The following is a 14,670-nucleotide window of genomic DNA, read 5'->3' on the forward strand; positions in this document are numbered from 1 at the left end:
AAAAGCAGTTGCATGTCTGTCAATGGAGCTGAAGTGCTATTTATAAACTCTCTCCTTCTGCATAGTAGGAGACGGTTTATGAATAAAACCATGTAATTTATAAATCAAGAAGTAATTCCAAGGGTGATGTTATATTTTTAATTATTTTTCTGTTCATTTGAGAAGGTACTAATACAGCATTAACAGAGGTTGCTGTTGCATCTGTTGTGTTTATATTGTCATAAAATCATACAATGGTTTGGGTTGGAAGGAACTTTAAAGATCGTCTAGTTCCAACCTCCCCTGCTATATTTGAATTTCTTACTGTATGTTTGTAGTCTGAGACTTGTTCATTCTATAGCCATGTAATGCTGCATAGTATGCTAAGTCATGAGTTCTTGCTTCTGGGAGATTAAAGTCCTTATCAGCTTTCTGGATGAAAGCAGATTATTAAATACCTCTGCTCTAAACTCAACAAGGAGGGGTCCTCATGACAGAGAGGGACTATAAAATGGCGTTGCTGTCCTGACAGTCCTGTCTGCTGTATGTTAGAAACATGAAAGCCATGAGACAGTGATGGGCACCCTGGTGCTCTGTGTTTCATTTCTCCCTGTTCTATTTTCAGCTCAGCCACGCTCCCGTCCATGATCAAGTGTATTGAGGAGAACAACAAAGTCGACAAGAGGATCAGCAGGTTTATCCTTCCCATTGGGGCCACTGTAAACATGGATGGAGCTGCTATTTTCCAGTGCATGGCAGCTGTGTTTATTGCTCAGCTGAACAATGTCGACCTCAACCCTGGGCAGATCTTCACAATTCTGTAAGTTGCTTGCAGCCACATCCTTCTGGCCCCCAGACACATTCAAGCTGTGGTCTCTCAGTTAATAACTAACAGTTAGCATTCCACATCTCTGACCTAAAGCCTGCAAACTGCTATGTAACATAATTATAGGGTGATTAAAGGATAGAGTCTTTAAACCTTTACAAGATTCTCGATTTAATAAAAGGTGGAACCTGGGAGGGGTAATTGAATTCTGAAACAGTCTTTGAGCTGTTTAAATTGAACACATGAAATTCCTGTCCTTCCTTAAGCATCTCACTCCTCCATCCTCCAGTCACCATTAGGCTAGGTAATTGAGGCATTCTGCACTGCCCAGAAACCAGCCCCTGATTCCTCCTCTGGATGTCTTAGAAAATTCTCCTGCCATCTACTTGGTTCCTTATGCATCTATTTTACACTAAAGACTCAGTTCTTGCTTACCTCTGTCCTTCCTACCACCACATTACTGGCTTTCTTCATCAGATCTCTTGCTGTTCCCCTCCTAACCACTTTGCTCCATTGTCCCTTCCACCATCTCAGTCCTGTGTCCTTCTCTAAGACTTTCTCCCCTCTATGCCTGGAATAACCTATGATGTCCTATATCCCATGAAGTGTCATTGTCTTCATTTCTCTCCTTAAAATCCCTTAAATGAGGATACTACAAGCAGTTCTGGCTCCCCACTGTGCCCAGCAGCCACAGCTGCATCCAACAGATGCCTCCTAGGGCTGGTTCCTGGCATTTCTTTTACCCTTCCTGTCCAGGTTTTATTTCCTTCTTGATTGTGTTTCCCAGTATGTTGTTTGTCTATTTAAGGCAGGGCTGGGGCACTGTTTTTTTATTTGGTGGGTAGCCAAATTAGCTTTTCAAGTACTCTCATTGACTCAGGTGTGAAGACAAGTCGGAGGATAATGTAGTGGTAGCCCAAGGAGAGCTCAGTTGCAGACATCTGCACACAAAAAAGGTGTGTTGAGCACACGCACTGCAGGTTTCCAGCTCCTGATTTAGGATCTGTGTTGGGATGCAAATGAGACACAGGGAAGGTGCTGTGCCCTGCATGGCAGAGTTTGCCTTTACATGTGGGGTCAGGAGATGTAAGTCACTTAGCATACTGGAGCTGGGAATGTTAGTAAGGCAGGAGGATACAGTTGTATTGGTTGTTTCTTACCCTGAAAAGGCAGTCCTGGTGTTGAACCCGTAGCCATAGCCATGGTAACTGCTGCAGATCCCTGCTGAGCCCCTGTCCTCTGTACCCATTCCTTTGCATCAGCAGGTAGGAAGGGGTTTGCCTGGGAAGCAAATGCTCCATGTGTCCCATGCTGGAGCGTTTGTTTACAATTTCCATAGCAGGGAAGCACATGACAGAGTGCAGCAGAGGAGAGCTGGGAGCCTCTCTAACTGGGCACGGACATTGATTTGCAGCGTGACAGCCACGGCGTCCAGTGTGGGAGCAGCTGGGGTCCCTGCCGGAGGCGTCCTCACCATTGCCATCATCCTGGAGGCCATCGGGCTGCCCACCAACGACCTGTCCCTCATACTGGCTGTGGACTGGATTGTGTGAGTACTGCAGGCCTCACATACCTGCTTGTAAGGCATAGAAACATGGAGTTACAGAATGGCTAAGGCTGGAAAGAAACTGTTCTGATTGTCAAGGCCAGCCATCAGTGTAGCACCACCACCATGCTCACCATTAAGCCATGTAATGGGGACTCCACCACTTCCCTAGGCAGTCTGGTCAAATGATTCACAACTCGTTCCATGGAAAAAGAGTTTCGTAATATCTAATCTAAACCTCCCCTGGTGCAATTTGAGGCCATTTCCTCTCATCCTGTCCCTTGTTACGTGGGAGAAGAGTGAGACATCCACCTCACTTACAGCATCCTTGTAGCATGTTTAGCTGGAAACATGGTCAGAGTACAGAATATAACCCAGTAGAAAATAAGACCCTACACGATGTCTGCCAACAGGACAGGTAACTTGTGATGGGGAATGGAAAAAGTGGTGGTGCCTTCCCAGTTAAAGCAGTCAGTATGTTAAAATCTCTCTTCAGCTTTTTTATTCAGCCTTTTTAGAAATGTTTTTCTTCTTGGTTTCAATTCCAATTAGAACTGTTGTTAAAAGTCCATTTAGAAGGTGTTGATATTGCTGGAAATTAATTGGACACTAGAAGGGCAGAGGAGGACAAAGGAAATTGAGTCTGAACATCATTTGTGGAAAACTTCCTTGGTCACATGTGGGAAGTAGTTTCCCACATGCCAGCTATTGTTTGAACTTTTTTTATAGTTTCAAGACAGGTCAAAGCACCAACACAAGTATCACAGAGAGGTGCTGTCCATTGGCAGGGCAGGGACACAGAGGGTTTGCGACGCTTGCCACTACTGTGGGCAGTGCTATGGCTGGAACACACTGCTGAGTGTCACAAGTTTAAAAGGCAGTATTACCACCTTTCCTTTCCATCTTCTGGGAAAGAAGTAAGAGGTCAGTATGGGTCAAATGATCTGAATCCTGCTTAGGTAATTTGTTTCCAGTTGGTAGGTTATTGGGCAGTTGCTGGTTTAGAGTGCACATAATGCCTCAGCATTGCTTTTTGGAAACACCAGCCTCTCTGTATAGATGGTGCATTCCCACAAAAGATGTGGAAATTAGGATGCCTGAGGATACCCTTGAATTTCAGAGACTAGAGAAGGTGGCATCTGTATTATCTTGCCTTCCCTCACACCACGTGTCTGTGGAGCATAATCATATTCCTACAGCTTCCTCAGGGTCATCACACTCTTTCTTACTGCAACCTCTTGGGGATCAGCCACCTCCAAAGGACAGAAGAGACAGGCAAAGCAGTGGCTAGCCCTTTTTATCCTGTCTCTTCCTAAGGAAGTACAGCAATCGCTGGGTGTTCCACACCTGTACTTGCAAGTGATTGAAGGCAAGAGTGAAAAACTAGCCCTTCCTTTGACTCTGGGCTGCTCTCGGCCTGTGTTGTGCTGATTACCTTCCGTTTAAAATAGGTAGTGTCACTCTGTGGTCAACAGTGTTCTAATCAAGAAGCTCAGCCTTGTGGTAACAAAAGGAGAAAGGAGGGAGGAAGGAGTCCCATATCTTGCTTTAATGCCCGCTGTTTAGTTACCAGAGAGCACCACAACTGCAAGTTGAACCTCTGTTAAACTTAAGCTGCAGAGTGACTAACAAGTCTCAAAAGCCACATGAAAACATTGTTCATCTTTGTGACCCATAATGCTCTTCCATTACACCCTGGCACACTAGTTTTGTGTTGTAGGGCCAAAAATTAGGGCAGGTGCTACAGGCAACAGATGCAGAGAACACAAGTCGTTCTCCCTGCTTTTGGAAGGATCCCTTAAGTAGGTGCTTGGTTTAAGATACCAGTCAGAGTAGTGAAAAAAGAGAGCTGGGTGCTCTGAGTTACTTTCTGGATAAGCCCGAAGTAAGCTCCTGCTCTGAACATGCATTTGAAAAATGCTGGCCTGGGGAAAGAGAAAAGGAAGGAGGTGATCTGTGAAAAGCAGGATGCCTGAGAAAGAGTAGTACCATTGCTGCAATCCACAGAGAGACCAGAAGCTGCTGACACTAACAGTTTGACTGACCTTAAACCTGCTCTGGTGTACATTTTTAGTTCTGGAATAGTGAATGATACTTCTGTGGAAAACACCTGTGATAACCTTGTCTAGCTTCACTGATGTTAGTGGTTCAGCAGGGGTGAATCAGCTCCCCTTATTGTGTCATAACTCTCTTAAAACTAAAAGCCTGCTGCTTTGGTTTTTGTTTCCCTCCACCAGGGACCGAACCACTACAGTTGTGAATGTGGAAGGGGATGCCCTGGGAGCAGGCATCCTTAATTGCTTGAATGAAAAAGACAAGAAAGAGAGAGAGCAGGAGCTAAAGGAAGTCACCGTAGAAGCAGTTGCAAACAGCAAGTCGGAAGCGGAAACGTCACCTTTGGTAACCCATAAAAACCCAGTCTCCAACACAAGCAGCACAGTAGACCCTGAATCCAAGGAATCAGTATTGTGAACTCGAGGCTGCTCATCGAGACCAGTCCTAGAGGTGGCCCAGGGATTTGTCAACGCACCCAGACATTTGCAGTGCGACTGGGAGCTGGAAGTACTCAGTTCCAGTCTCTTTTGAAATATGCTGGCCTGGGGAAAGGGGGGGGGAGGTGGGGTGGGCAGAGAAGGAGTGTTGAGAAGGAACACTCACTTTATAATAGTATTTTGATAGCTTATATGTGTACATGTGTGCCATTGAGGCTTCTGGTGTAACAAGACTTCCATTAGTGAAGGCTTAGGTGGGTTGAAAATAGGAAGGTAGACAAACCCAGTACGTGCTTATTGTAGAGAAAAAAATTTGCTGCTGTTTGAATGGAGAAGCAGTCTAGAAACTCCAGTGGGTGAAAATGTTGTCTAAATTTGCTTTCTAGCCTGGAAACATTTACTCACCATTACAGCCATGATATGAAGAAACATTTTTCTCCCACTCCCATTCTTCTCATGTTCTCCAATCCATTAAAAACATTGAATACGTCCTTAAAACTAGCTGATTTCCATTTTTAATTTTTTTTTTGTTTGTTTCATGCCTAAATTAGTAGCTTATAGGGACTTGTTTAATTCTCCCACTGCATTGCAGCTCATAATAGTTTTCCTGCCTTTTGGTGAGTAACTCCCAAACAGAAAAGATCTTCGTGCAGCTCAAGGATTGGGTTCCTCCTTTCTTCTAACCAAGCTGTTAAGGAAAAAATCCAGAGGAAGAGCAAATTTTGTTGAAGTAATCCCTTTGAGGCTGAAAAAAATGTAGAGTCTGTTCCAGCATTAGTATGTCTGAAAGAGGCTTGCCTGTGACAATACCCATAAATCCAGAAATCAGTTTCTTTCATGAAAACACACATGATCCTCTGCTAGCACACCACATCCTGCTCATGTTTATTTAATGGGTCAATCCAAACAACTTTAGTCATACTCTCTTCCAGCAAAATTGAATAGGGGAGGAAAAATTCTGAACACACATCATGTGGAAACTGATGACAGGAAAGTCTTAGTCTTGGCTTGAAAGGGGAAGAGAAGAGGTGAGTTTATAACCCAAATAATCTCTGTGTGGGAGCTGGCTACCTGTTCCTGCTAGGAGTTTGGTCCTTCCATAGATATTCTTCTGGCAGCAGTTTACTTTTAGTAATTCTGGGTAGTGCTGGGCCATGGTAATGCTTTAATGGTAGATGGTTACCTTTGCTTGAAGCTCAGCCAAATGCTTCTGGATTCTTACTCCTCCATTTTGCCTTTACAGTGTCCTTCTTGAATTTGCATCCCAAACCTGAACAAAGTCTGGCAAACTCATTACAAAGATCCTGTTGATTTATCTTGGCTCTTTGGATGCTAATGGTTAAAGAAACATTATGACTACACGTGCCAAGATTTGCGTGGACTTGTGATATTTTCCCTTGGCTACTTCAGCAAGAGATTTCATGTGGTCCATCTCCACACTGTTAACTCAGCAATATGTATTCACACTTAGCTTTGATATAAAATAATGCAAAAGTCTCCCTTTTTCTCTCTTTTCTCTTACTTCAGAGGAATCTGTCTTGGAAAGATAGCGGCACTAGGAAGAGGCAACTCCAGTTCTATAGCAGCAGCTGCCTTCCTTTGCAGAGCATCCCTCCTGGTTAAGGGATACGATGAATTTTGCAGAAAGACGCACAGAATGAGATATGGCCACCCCTGAGGGAGAGCGCAGTGAGTGCAGTCATGACTGGCTGGTTAATCCTGTGCACTGGAGCCATGCAGACAATCCAAGTAGGAAAGGATTAGTCAGCCCGCTGGGAAACTGCAGGTGGAGTTTCTTTTTAACCAGCTTATTTGTAACCATGTCCACAAAATTCGGTCATTCCTTGGCTCATCTTCAAAATTGAAGGAGACAATTCTGTAGGGATGTCTTTTGCCCAGATCAACTTTGCATTTCTTCCTGTTAGAATCATCCAGACGCCTTTCAAATCAGGAAGCCAAAACCATGTTTTTAAGTCTCTCTTTGAAATATCTGAATGCAGCAGAACCCCAAATACTTTGATTTTAAAATAGTATATGGATGCCTCAAGGAAGCTGAAAATCCTGACTGTCCCTTGTGGGCTGGGTTCTGTAGTTGCATTTTATCCCTCATCAGACGTTTAGCTCCTGTGCTTTTGTGAGACCCCCTGGAATACTGTGTACAGTTCTGGTGTTCCCAACATAAGAAGGACATGGAACTGTTGGAGCAAGTCCAGAGGAGGGCCACGAAGAGAATGGGAGCACATCCCCTGCAAACACAGGCTGACAGAGTTGGGGCTGTTCAGCCCAGAGAAGAGAAGGTTGCATTGCAACCTTCCAGTATCTGAAGGGGACCTGCAGGGAAGCTAGAGAGTGGCTTTGTCAGGAACTGTAGCGGTAGGACAAGGACCAATGGATACAAACTGAAGGAGGTGAAATTTGGTGAGATACTGGAACAGGTTGCCCAGGGAGGTTGTGGATGCCCCAACCCCGATAGTGTTCAAAGCCAGGCCTTAAGGTCTTAAGTAACCTGGTCTAGTGGGAGGTGTCCCTGCACATGTCAGGGGGTTTGGGACTGGATGATCTTTAAGATCATTTCATTCTGTCGTTCCCCTTAACATTCTGTGGTTCTGTGATGCTCTCCCTCACCGTGACGTGTGCAACTTGGATCAGGATATGAGGGCAACACTAAACTGACAATTCGTGAAGCATCACAGGACCATGTCAGAGAAGAACACATCTCAATTTTATTTTTTTTTCACCCTGAAGCTGTTGTTGCCCACAGGTGAAAGTACTGCTCTGGGCAAACCCAAAGGCTGAGCTTCCTTGCAAGGCAGCACCTTGTCATTGCCATATGATCCTTCTTTCCTATGGTGCTGCAGCTGGAGCATGCCTCATCCTTGTAGCAGTGTGCCATAGGCTGTAGCACATTGTTCCTGGCAGGGGGTCCCAGGAAATGGAAAATTAAAGCAAATACCCCCGTGTTAATATTTTCCGAAAGCAATGCAGAAACTCAGACTCCTCACTGAATGCCTCTCCCAGTCCCCACTAGTGGATTGCCATGTTTTGCATCGGTGTGAATGTCTAGTCTCATGTAAAGCTTGTTAGAGCAGTTGGATTTAAGGACGTCAAATCATTCTCATTCTTTAATCAAGGAAATCTGATGTTCCTTCTCTTGGAAACAGGTATCAGAGGATTTATATGGACCATGAGCATTCAGCTCTTAACCTGCCAGAAATCTGTAGTCTTACAGAAGACCTACTTCAAACTTAAAAATGTGCCAGTTTTTGTTGTTTGTGCAGAACAAAAGGAATCTATGGAGGCAGGAGTGCTGGGTAACTACTGCTTATCAGAACATCTTCTTGGTATTTTTTTATCATTTGTATTAGAATTTACATTTCTTGTTTTTCTGTCATGTTCCCTCCTCACAATAGCTGTGATGCATTCTAGAACTCTTTACCTGGATTGTTTTCTTAAGGTAGGAATATGAAAGATCCAGTATTGCACCCTCTGAGACTGTAAAAAAAAAAAGTGATACATTCCAACAACCACCACTTTAATGATGTGGATCCTGGTGGTAAGCCTGGTAAGATAGAAGACTTGCCATTTGCTCTAAGTGATCAGGGCCTTCAGGTACAGGCACTGGGAGAAAAATGAAAGGGCGGTTGAGGAAGGTACATTTGAGATGCTGTTCTTGACCTGCAGTGTAATGTGTTACACTGGGAGCTTCCTGTTCCAGGCGGCTGTGAGCTGAGAAGGTGCTCCAGAGCCTTGCAGGTGCAGCCAAGGGTACCTGCTCTGCTTTGCTCTCACCCAGGCACTCCACAAATCTGGTGCCAGTGTGGTACTTAACTACAATGTCTCTTGACATATTTCTGTTCTCCTGACATAACTGCAGATTGGAAACCTTTAGTCAGTTGCCTTTTTTTTTAAGAGAAAATAAATTCCATGTAGAAAAAACTATTTTCTATTTGATTTTATGATTTTTTTTTTGTTGTTTTGAGTTTTTTTTCTGGAAGGTACAAGTTCTCAGCTCATGTCCTACCCTCTTGTACAGGAATTTCTTTTTGAGAGAAAGATATGGAAATTGCATGGTGTGTTTCTTGGGGTGTCCTGTGCAAGGCCAGGAGTTGACTCGGTGATCCTCATGGGTCCCCTCTGTGGGACACATCTTGAGAAAGCAAGAAAATTACAGCCTGAAAAATATTCCAGGCTGGAGCTTTTCAGCTTTGTTCCCAGCCAATAAGCTGGTCCAGCTCAAGGCTAGGGAGAATTTCTCCCAGGGTGATAATTTGGTCAAAATAAAAAGGAATTAATAACAAAGATAGAACACCTGTTGTGCGTGACTAGGCCCTGGGAATGGGGTGTCTTCTCTCTGAACCAATCACCTCTTCTCTACTCTTGGAGTTGCGAGTCATGCTATAAAACCAAGTGTGTTTCTGAATAAACTTGTCTCTTTCTTCCTGTTGTGAAAGACGACCATGTAGCTGTGCATCTTATTTCTGCTGCACTTAAAGGGTTAAAACCCCTTTCCACGGCTACACCCTCCAACTCAGTGGATTCTATGAAATACTGAAGAGTCTGCAAGCCTATTTTCAGTGAAGTTTCTTTGACCATTTTGTACCATCTTTTATGTCTTCTCTAGGATTGACTTTCCACTCCATGCATTATTTATCAGTGTGATCTCATCCTGTTTGCTGGAAAACCCTATGTTCTTTTTATGTTTCAGTGGCTCAGGAATAAATGGGAGAGTGGACAGTTTTGAGGGCTCCAGTTTGCATTCTGTCTTGCTCCTGTCCTGAGCTGAGCAGAGGTTTGTGAGCCTTGGTAATTTAGAGTCGCTCTAAGAGTGCAGAGCAGTATGTCTCTCACATTGAGAAAGGCGTTTGTTCTGTGCTGTGAGATGTGGCTGTAGATGCCTGAAAAACTGTAGTGAGCCGTGGAAGGTGCCAGGATTTGACTGCTTTTAGGATATTTTCAGTAAAGATCTTATATTCCTTAGAACTGAGCTTTTGCTGAGTCTTGGTGTTGGTAATTGCAAAGACCTTTAAGCCCTTCTGGGGATGTCTCTTGCAATCGGGATGGCTTTTGTGTTGGGAAAGGACTAGAGCCAATCCCAGGGCTTCCCGTGCCAGGATGCGACAAATGGGATCCTTTGGGACACAATGAGATGTCCTTCGGATGTAACAGAGATGTGGAACTGGCCAAAGTACCACACCAGTTGGTGAAACAATCTCTGCTTTGTCTTTTCTGGGCAGCCCTGAGGAGGCAATGGCCCTGAGCTGGAGGTGGTGAGAGACTGGGGGGAGAGTGTGACGGGCAGGGAGATTTTCTGGTGCTTGCTCTGTTCCCATACTCTTCCCTGGGCATTTGTTGTGGCTGGTGCCAGATACGGACATGACCCAGTGTCACCATTCTTATTCTCCTGTGGTTCCTCATTTTGCAGCAAGAACAATGAAATATGAGGTGTTTATGCAGTTCCTCAAAAGTCCCTGTTGTCTCTGTGACTGACCACCCAGCCATATGTTGTAGGTTGTGTCCTCAAGAACTTGCAAAAGGGACAAATCCACCACCTCTTCTGCAAAGATTTGCAGCGTTGGTCAACACTCTGGGCTAAATCTTCACTCTAGTCCTCTGCTAACACAGTGCATTTCTGCAGCCACTGTAAAGCATCATCCTGTTGGAAATGATAACTTTTAATCCTGACCCGCCCACAGAGAGTGAGCAGTGGGCCTCAGGTACCAAGTCAAAAGACCAAAAGATAAACTCTCACTGAAGAAAAATTGTCACATCTTTACTGATTTTAACAGAGCTGTGGCACTTCATAATCCCAGAGTTGCTTGTCATGACTGATCTGGTGACAGATGAACAGCACAGAATGAGGCAGGTTGCATAAGTCCTATACCTGTGCTTCCTTTTCTGTAAATTAGGTTTACAGATATTTACGTGTCTTTCACAGGCCATACTGTGGAAGATAGTGAGTTACAGTGTTTGGAAAGCACTCTTAAAACACAGAGCAGTAAATCTTGAAGAATAATGAATTTTTCAAAAATCTGAAAGGAATCAAATAATGAAAGTGTGCAGAGTTGCATTGTGCTAGAGGAGGAATGACTGATGGAAAGGAGATCAGGGGGATGCATTTGCAGGGCTAATTAGAGGGGAGCAGGGGAGCTGGTGTCAGCGTGAGCTGCAGTTCAGAAAAGGGATGTGATTTAGTCAAGGACAACACAGTGCCCTGTTCTGTCTGCCTCCTTCCATCTCTACCTGACTTGCCATGAAAGCTTAGGCCCAGGTAAATTAAGACATCACCATGGATTCAACATCTAAATTGGAAGTCTTGACAGCTTAGTTCCTGACTAGTTTCAGTGGGAGAAAGAGCTTTTCAACTCAAAGAACAAGTTGACTTGTCAATATGGGTGACAAAGGAAAAGAAGGAAGAGCTGGAAGGTGGCAGGGGCAGCATCACAGAAGACAGGGTAAGCAAGAGGATAAAGAAGCGTCTTTTCCTTGGCATTTTGATAGGATAGGATCAAAAAGGCAGCAGGCATTTGTCTGGCATGTAGCAGAGACAATGCAAATCCCTGCCTGCTGCTTGGGTGGGATTTGTAGGGAGAGGCAGGAGTGGTGACATTTCTGAAATGCAACGAGGCAGCACACAGAGGGCTGGCGTGGAGCTCTAATAAACTACTGTTGGCCACTGGCCATGATCAGAGAACAGCGGTACAGTTCTGGATCAGGGATTGACCCACATTCCTCCTTGCAGGATAGCTAGGACAATGCTCCTCAGATAAATGCATGGAGACCATTATTCTCCGAGGACAAAGACCAACTTGTTATCTACGGGAGCATATTGATGAAAGCCATGCTCACTTGCTGCTTCAGTTTCTGGCAGGAGGGAAGAGGGTTTAACAAATAATCTGAAACTTTTTCCAGACTTTGGGCAACACATTGTGACAGTTAGCCCTGAATATTTTAACTCTGACAATAAGTGATCAAGAGTTTTATTTGGCTCTCATAGGTCTTCACGTATGAGCACTATCTTGGGAAATTAATGTTAACACAGAATTCATTTTCCGCTTGGGGTCTTTACAGACATTTGTGACCAGCAGGAATCAGTTCACAGCTGTACAAGTGAATGAATACAGAAAAAGGTGAAAGAACTCTTGAATCATATGAAGAGTTGCCAATCCGGCTAGGAGCAGACTCTGAGTCCCAAAGCCAGGTTCGTTGTTAGCTAACAACTGTCACCTCCTTTAAAAAATCCACATCTGAGGGTTTATAAGCATATTTGATTCTGTACAGAGATTTTAATAGAAGAGGAAAAACAATCTCTTTCATTCAAGAGTTCACAGTGTGGTTACTTACCGAATTATCTCAGTGTCAGCAGATGTATCATCCTTAACAGTTATCAAATCCCATTTGGATTTAACCTCAGATCTCGGTGCCAGCAGGAGGTGAGAACTGTGGTTATTTCAGCAGGCCAACAGCTTTTATGTAAAATCCTGCTCAAGAAACATTTATACTTATCTTCCAAGGCCACAAATGTTGCTTGCAAGGCAAGCAGGGCTACCAACAGGAACTAGCATGAGGAAATGGATTTTGAGCCAACTCTGTTGTAATGCAAAGTTGAGAGTGTGGTTTTAAGCCACAGAGACCAAGAAATTCAGTATTAGATGTTCCTTAGGATAGCTTTCACTTGCTCTTTCTGGTAAAACAACACTGAGAAAGTAATGCTCTTCTTTGCCAAGCATGTATTTAGTTATTGAAACTAAACTGCATATGGCATGTGCGTGCAACTTAATTGCAGTTACATGTTGCAGAAGGAAATTGCTAAGGGAGCTCTTCTCTCAAGGAATTGTTTATACACGTCTGAATCCCCGAGATTACATTCCCACAGAAAGAGTTGTGCTTAACCATAAAAAATACTCCAGATATTAACTGGTTTGGATTGCAGCATTTTTAAGAACCGGAAGGATTGCTGGTGTCCATAAAGGACAGGCCAGGGCCTTCACTGATGTGCAATGATGTAATTTCCGGAGCTTTCCATGGTTTCTGGATTTCTGATGGAGATACTGTCATAGCAGCATAGAGGAATGGTGTGGGCCTTTTAAGACTATCATGATCAACAAAGCAGCAGTAAAGCAATGTTTTTAAAACTTCTTGGCTGTAACTAAAGGCATTTTACATGCTCAGAGCATTCTTATGATGTGGTGCCTCTAATAAAAAAGTATTTTCCTAGTCGTTGGTGTTGATGCAGGAGGAAACTTCTTCATGTTTTGTTCAGTTTGCCTTCTCTGTATCCCTCCTGCAGAGTCTGTTGTGCTCCTTGGAGTCTGCCCAGATCCCACCAGGATCAGGCTCCTATGGTACATAGATCAAGCTTAAAGATATTCTGGCCCCATGTGAGGACATGGACTGTTTCCTATCCTGTTAGGAGGGGACAAAGACGTGCTTGGAGAGCTTTGGAGAGCATCTGGACTGAACAAATCCTGCTTCATTAAGGCAATACCTTAATGACATTTTACACTTAATTAGTTAAATAAGGAGGCCCGGCCGTTGCTGCCTCCCTGCTCTGCTCCACAGCAGATGCTCTGTTGACTTGTCTTTCCTGAAGGCCACTGTGGAGGTGATGTGTTTGCCATCCATGAGAATTCCATTATTTTAAGAACAGAATCTTACTTAGACTTTCTCAGTTACTATCCTGGCTGCACTCTTGTAAGGTTGTGCTGTATAGGATGGAGACCATATATAGCACTGCAAATGGCTGAGCAAACCTCTGCTCCTGAACTGCTTCTTGGTTACAGCAAACTGAGGCTGACTCACTCACACTTTGTGAGGGTAGAGACTGATTAGATTTTGATTAATCTCACAGATTCAGGGATAGCAGGACCACCCCTGCACATGATGAGTCCCCTTCTGCCTTATTATACTTAAAGGTGCCTTGTTCTGGTTCCCTTCAGGACAAATTCCAAGTTTATGTTTGGATTTCAAATATGCGCCAAAGCTGAAAGACTCCGTTATCCCTGGAGACAGGAGGGAGAATGTCATGTCCTGGTGTGAGACAAGGAAAATGGTTTTCTTTTCTTTATCCTGTGAGCTCTCTGGCAGCAATCCTAAGGTGTGTATGTGTGTGTGTGTGCTTTTATTTCTACCTGAACACAAATTGCTGTAATTAGGAGGGAGGATTATTGTATTTTTATATGCTGAACCATTTGATTAATTACTTTAATAAAAAGAAAGATGAACTTGAAATTCACTGCCATCCACTCCAGTACAATCCAGTATCACTGATACAAATGTATCTGCCTTCAGGTTAAAACCTTGTGCTTAGAGTAACCACTCCATTGAGGAAGTGTTTGTGCCATGTGGGTGTGTTGATCCTTGTGCACATCAGTAGCTGTTCCTCCTTTAAAGCTGTGGGTTTCACCCATGTGACTCTGTATCAGCCTTTCCATTGTCTCCCAAGAACAGATGTATGTGTACATATGCAAAAAAAAGACCGTACTGCTGTGTCTGGGGTGTGTGACCCTGGGGCAGATGTTACAGATGTTTGTTGTGTGCTGTAGCCTTTGGAGTAAGAACTCCCTGCCTGCCTGGGGTGCAACCAGTCCTGTGGCTCAGGTTGGGATGGTTTGTTGTATTAGGAGGGTGACACAATGGGATACTTATTTTTTCCCTTCTCTCATGGAAACGTATATTTGTTCTCTCTTTGTGTAGCTTCTCATTATGAAATAAAAACAACCCCAAAAAGAAGTCACGTTTCTGTCTTTGTTTGGGGAAAACCCGGCCTTTTAGTCAGCCTTGCACAGGCAGTGGGACATCCTGCTGGATCAGGCTGTGCCACCTGAGCA

General features: G+C 44.0%; 1 protein-coding gene across 2 annotated transcripts in view; it reads left to right on the forward strand.

Moving 5' to 3' along the window:
- SLC1A4 (solute carrier family 1 member 4) overlaps positions 1-14,572 on the forward strand; it is a 34,012-nt gene extending 19,440 nt beyond the window's left edge. The window contains exons 6-8 of one of the 2 annotated variants that reach the window (XM_088160966.1): positions 605-799; positions 2,145-2,354; positions 4,589-14,572. In XM_088160966.1, coding sequence (XP_088017092.1) covers positions 605-799; positions 2,145-2,354; positions 4,589-4,823 — 640 coding nt within the window. In that variant the 3' untranslated portion in view covers positions 4,824-14,572. The remainder of the gene's footprint in view (positions 1-604; positions 800-2,144; positions 2,355-4,588) is intronic. The other variant, XM_014893162.2, reaches the window with a different exon arrangement.
- The last annotated feature ends 98 nt before the right edge of the window (positions 14,573-14,670 follow it).

Source organism: Sturnus vulgaris, chromosome 3 (assembly GCF_052056855.1).
Source record: "Sturnus vulgaris isolate bStuVul1 chromosome 3, bStuVul1.hap1, whole genome shotgun sequence".
Lineage (NCBI taxonomy): Eukaryota > Metazoa > Chordata > Aves > Passeriformes > Sturnidae > Sturnus > Sturnus vulgaris.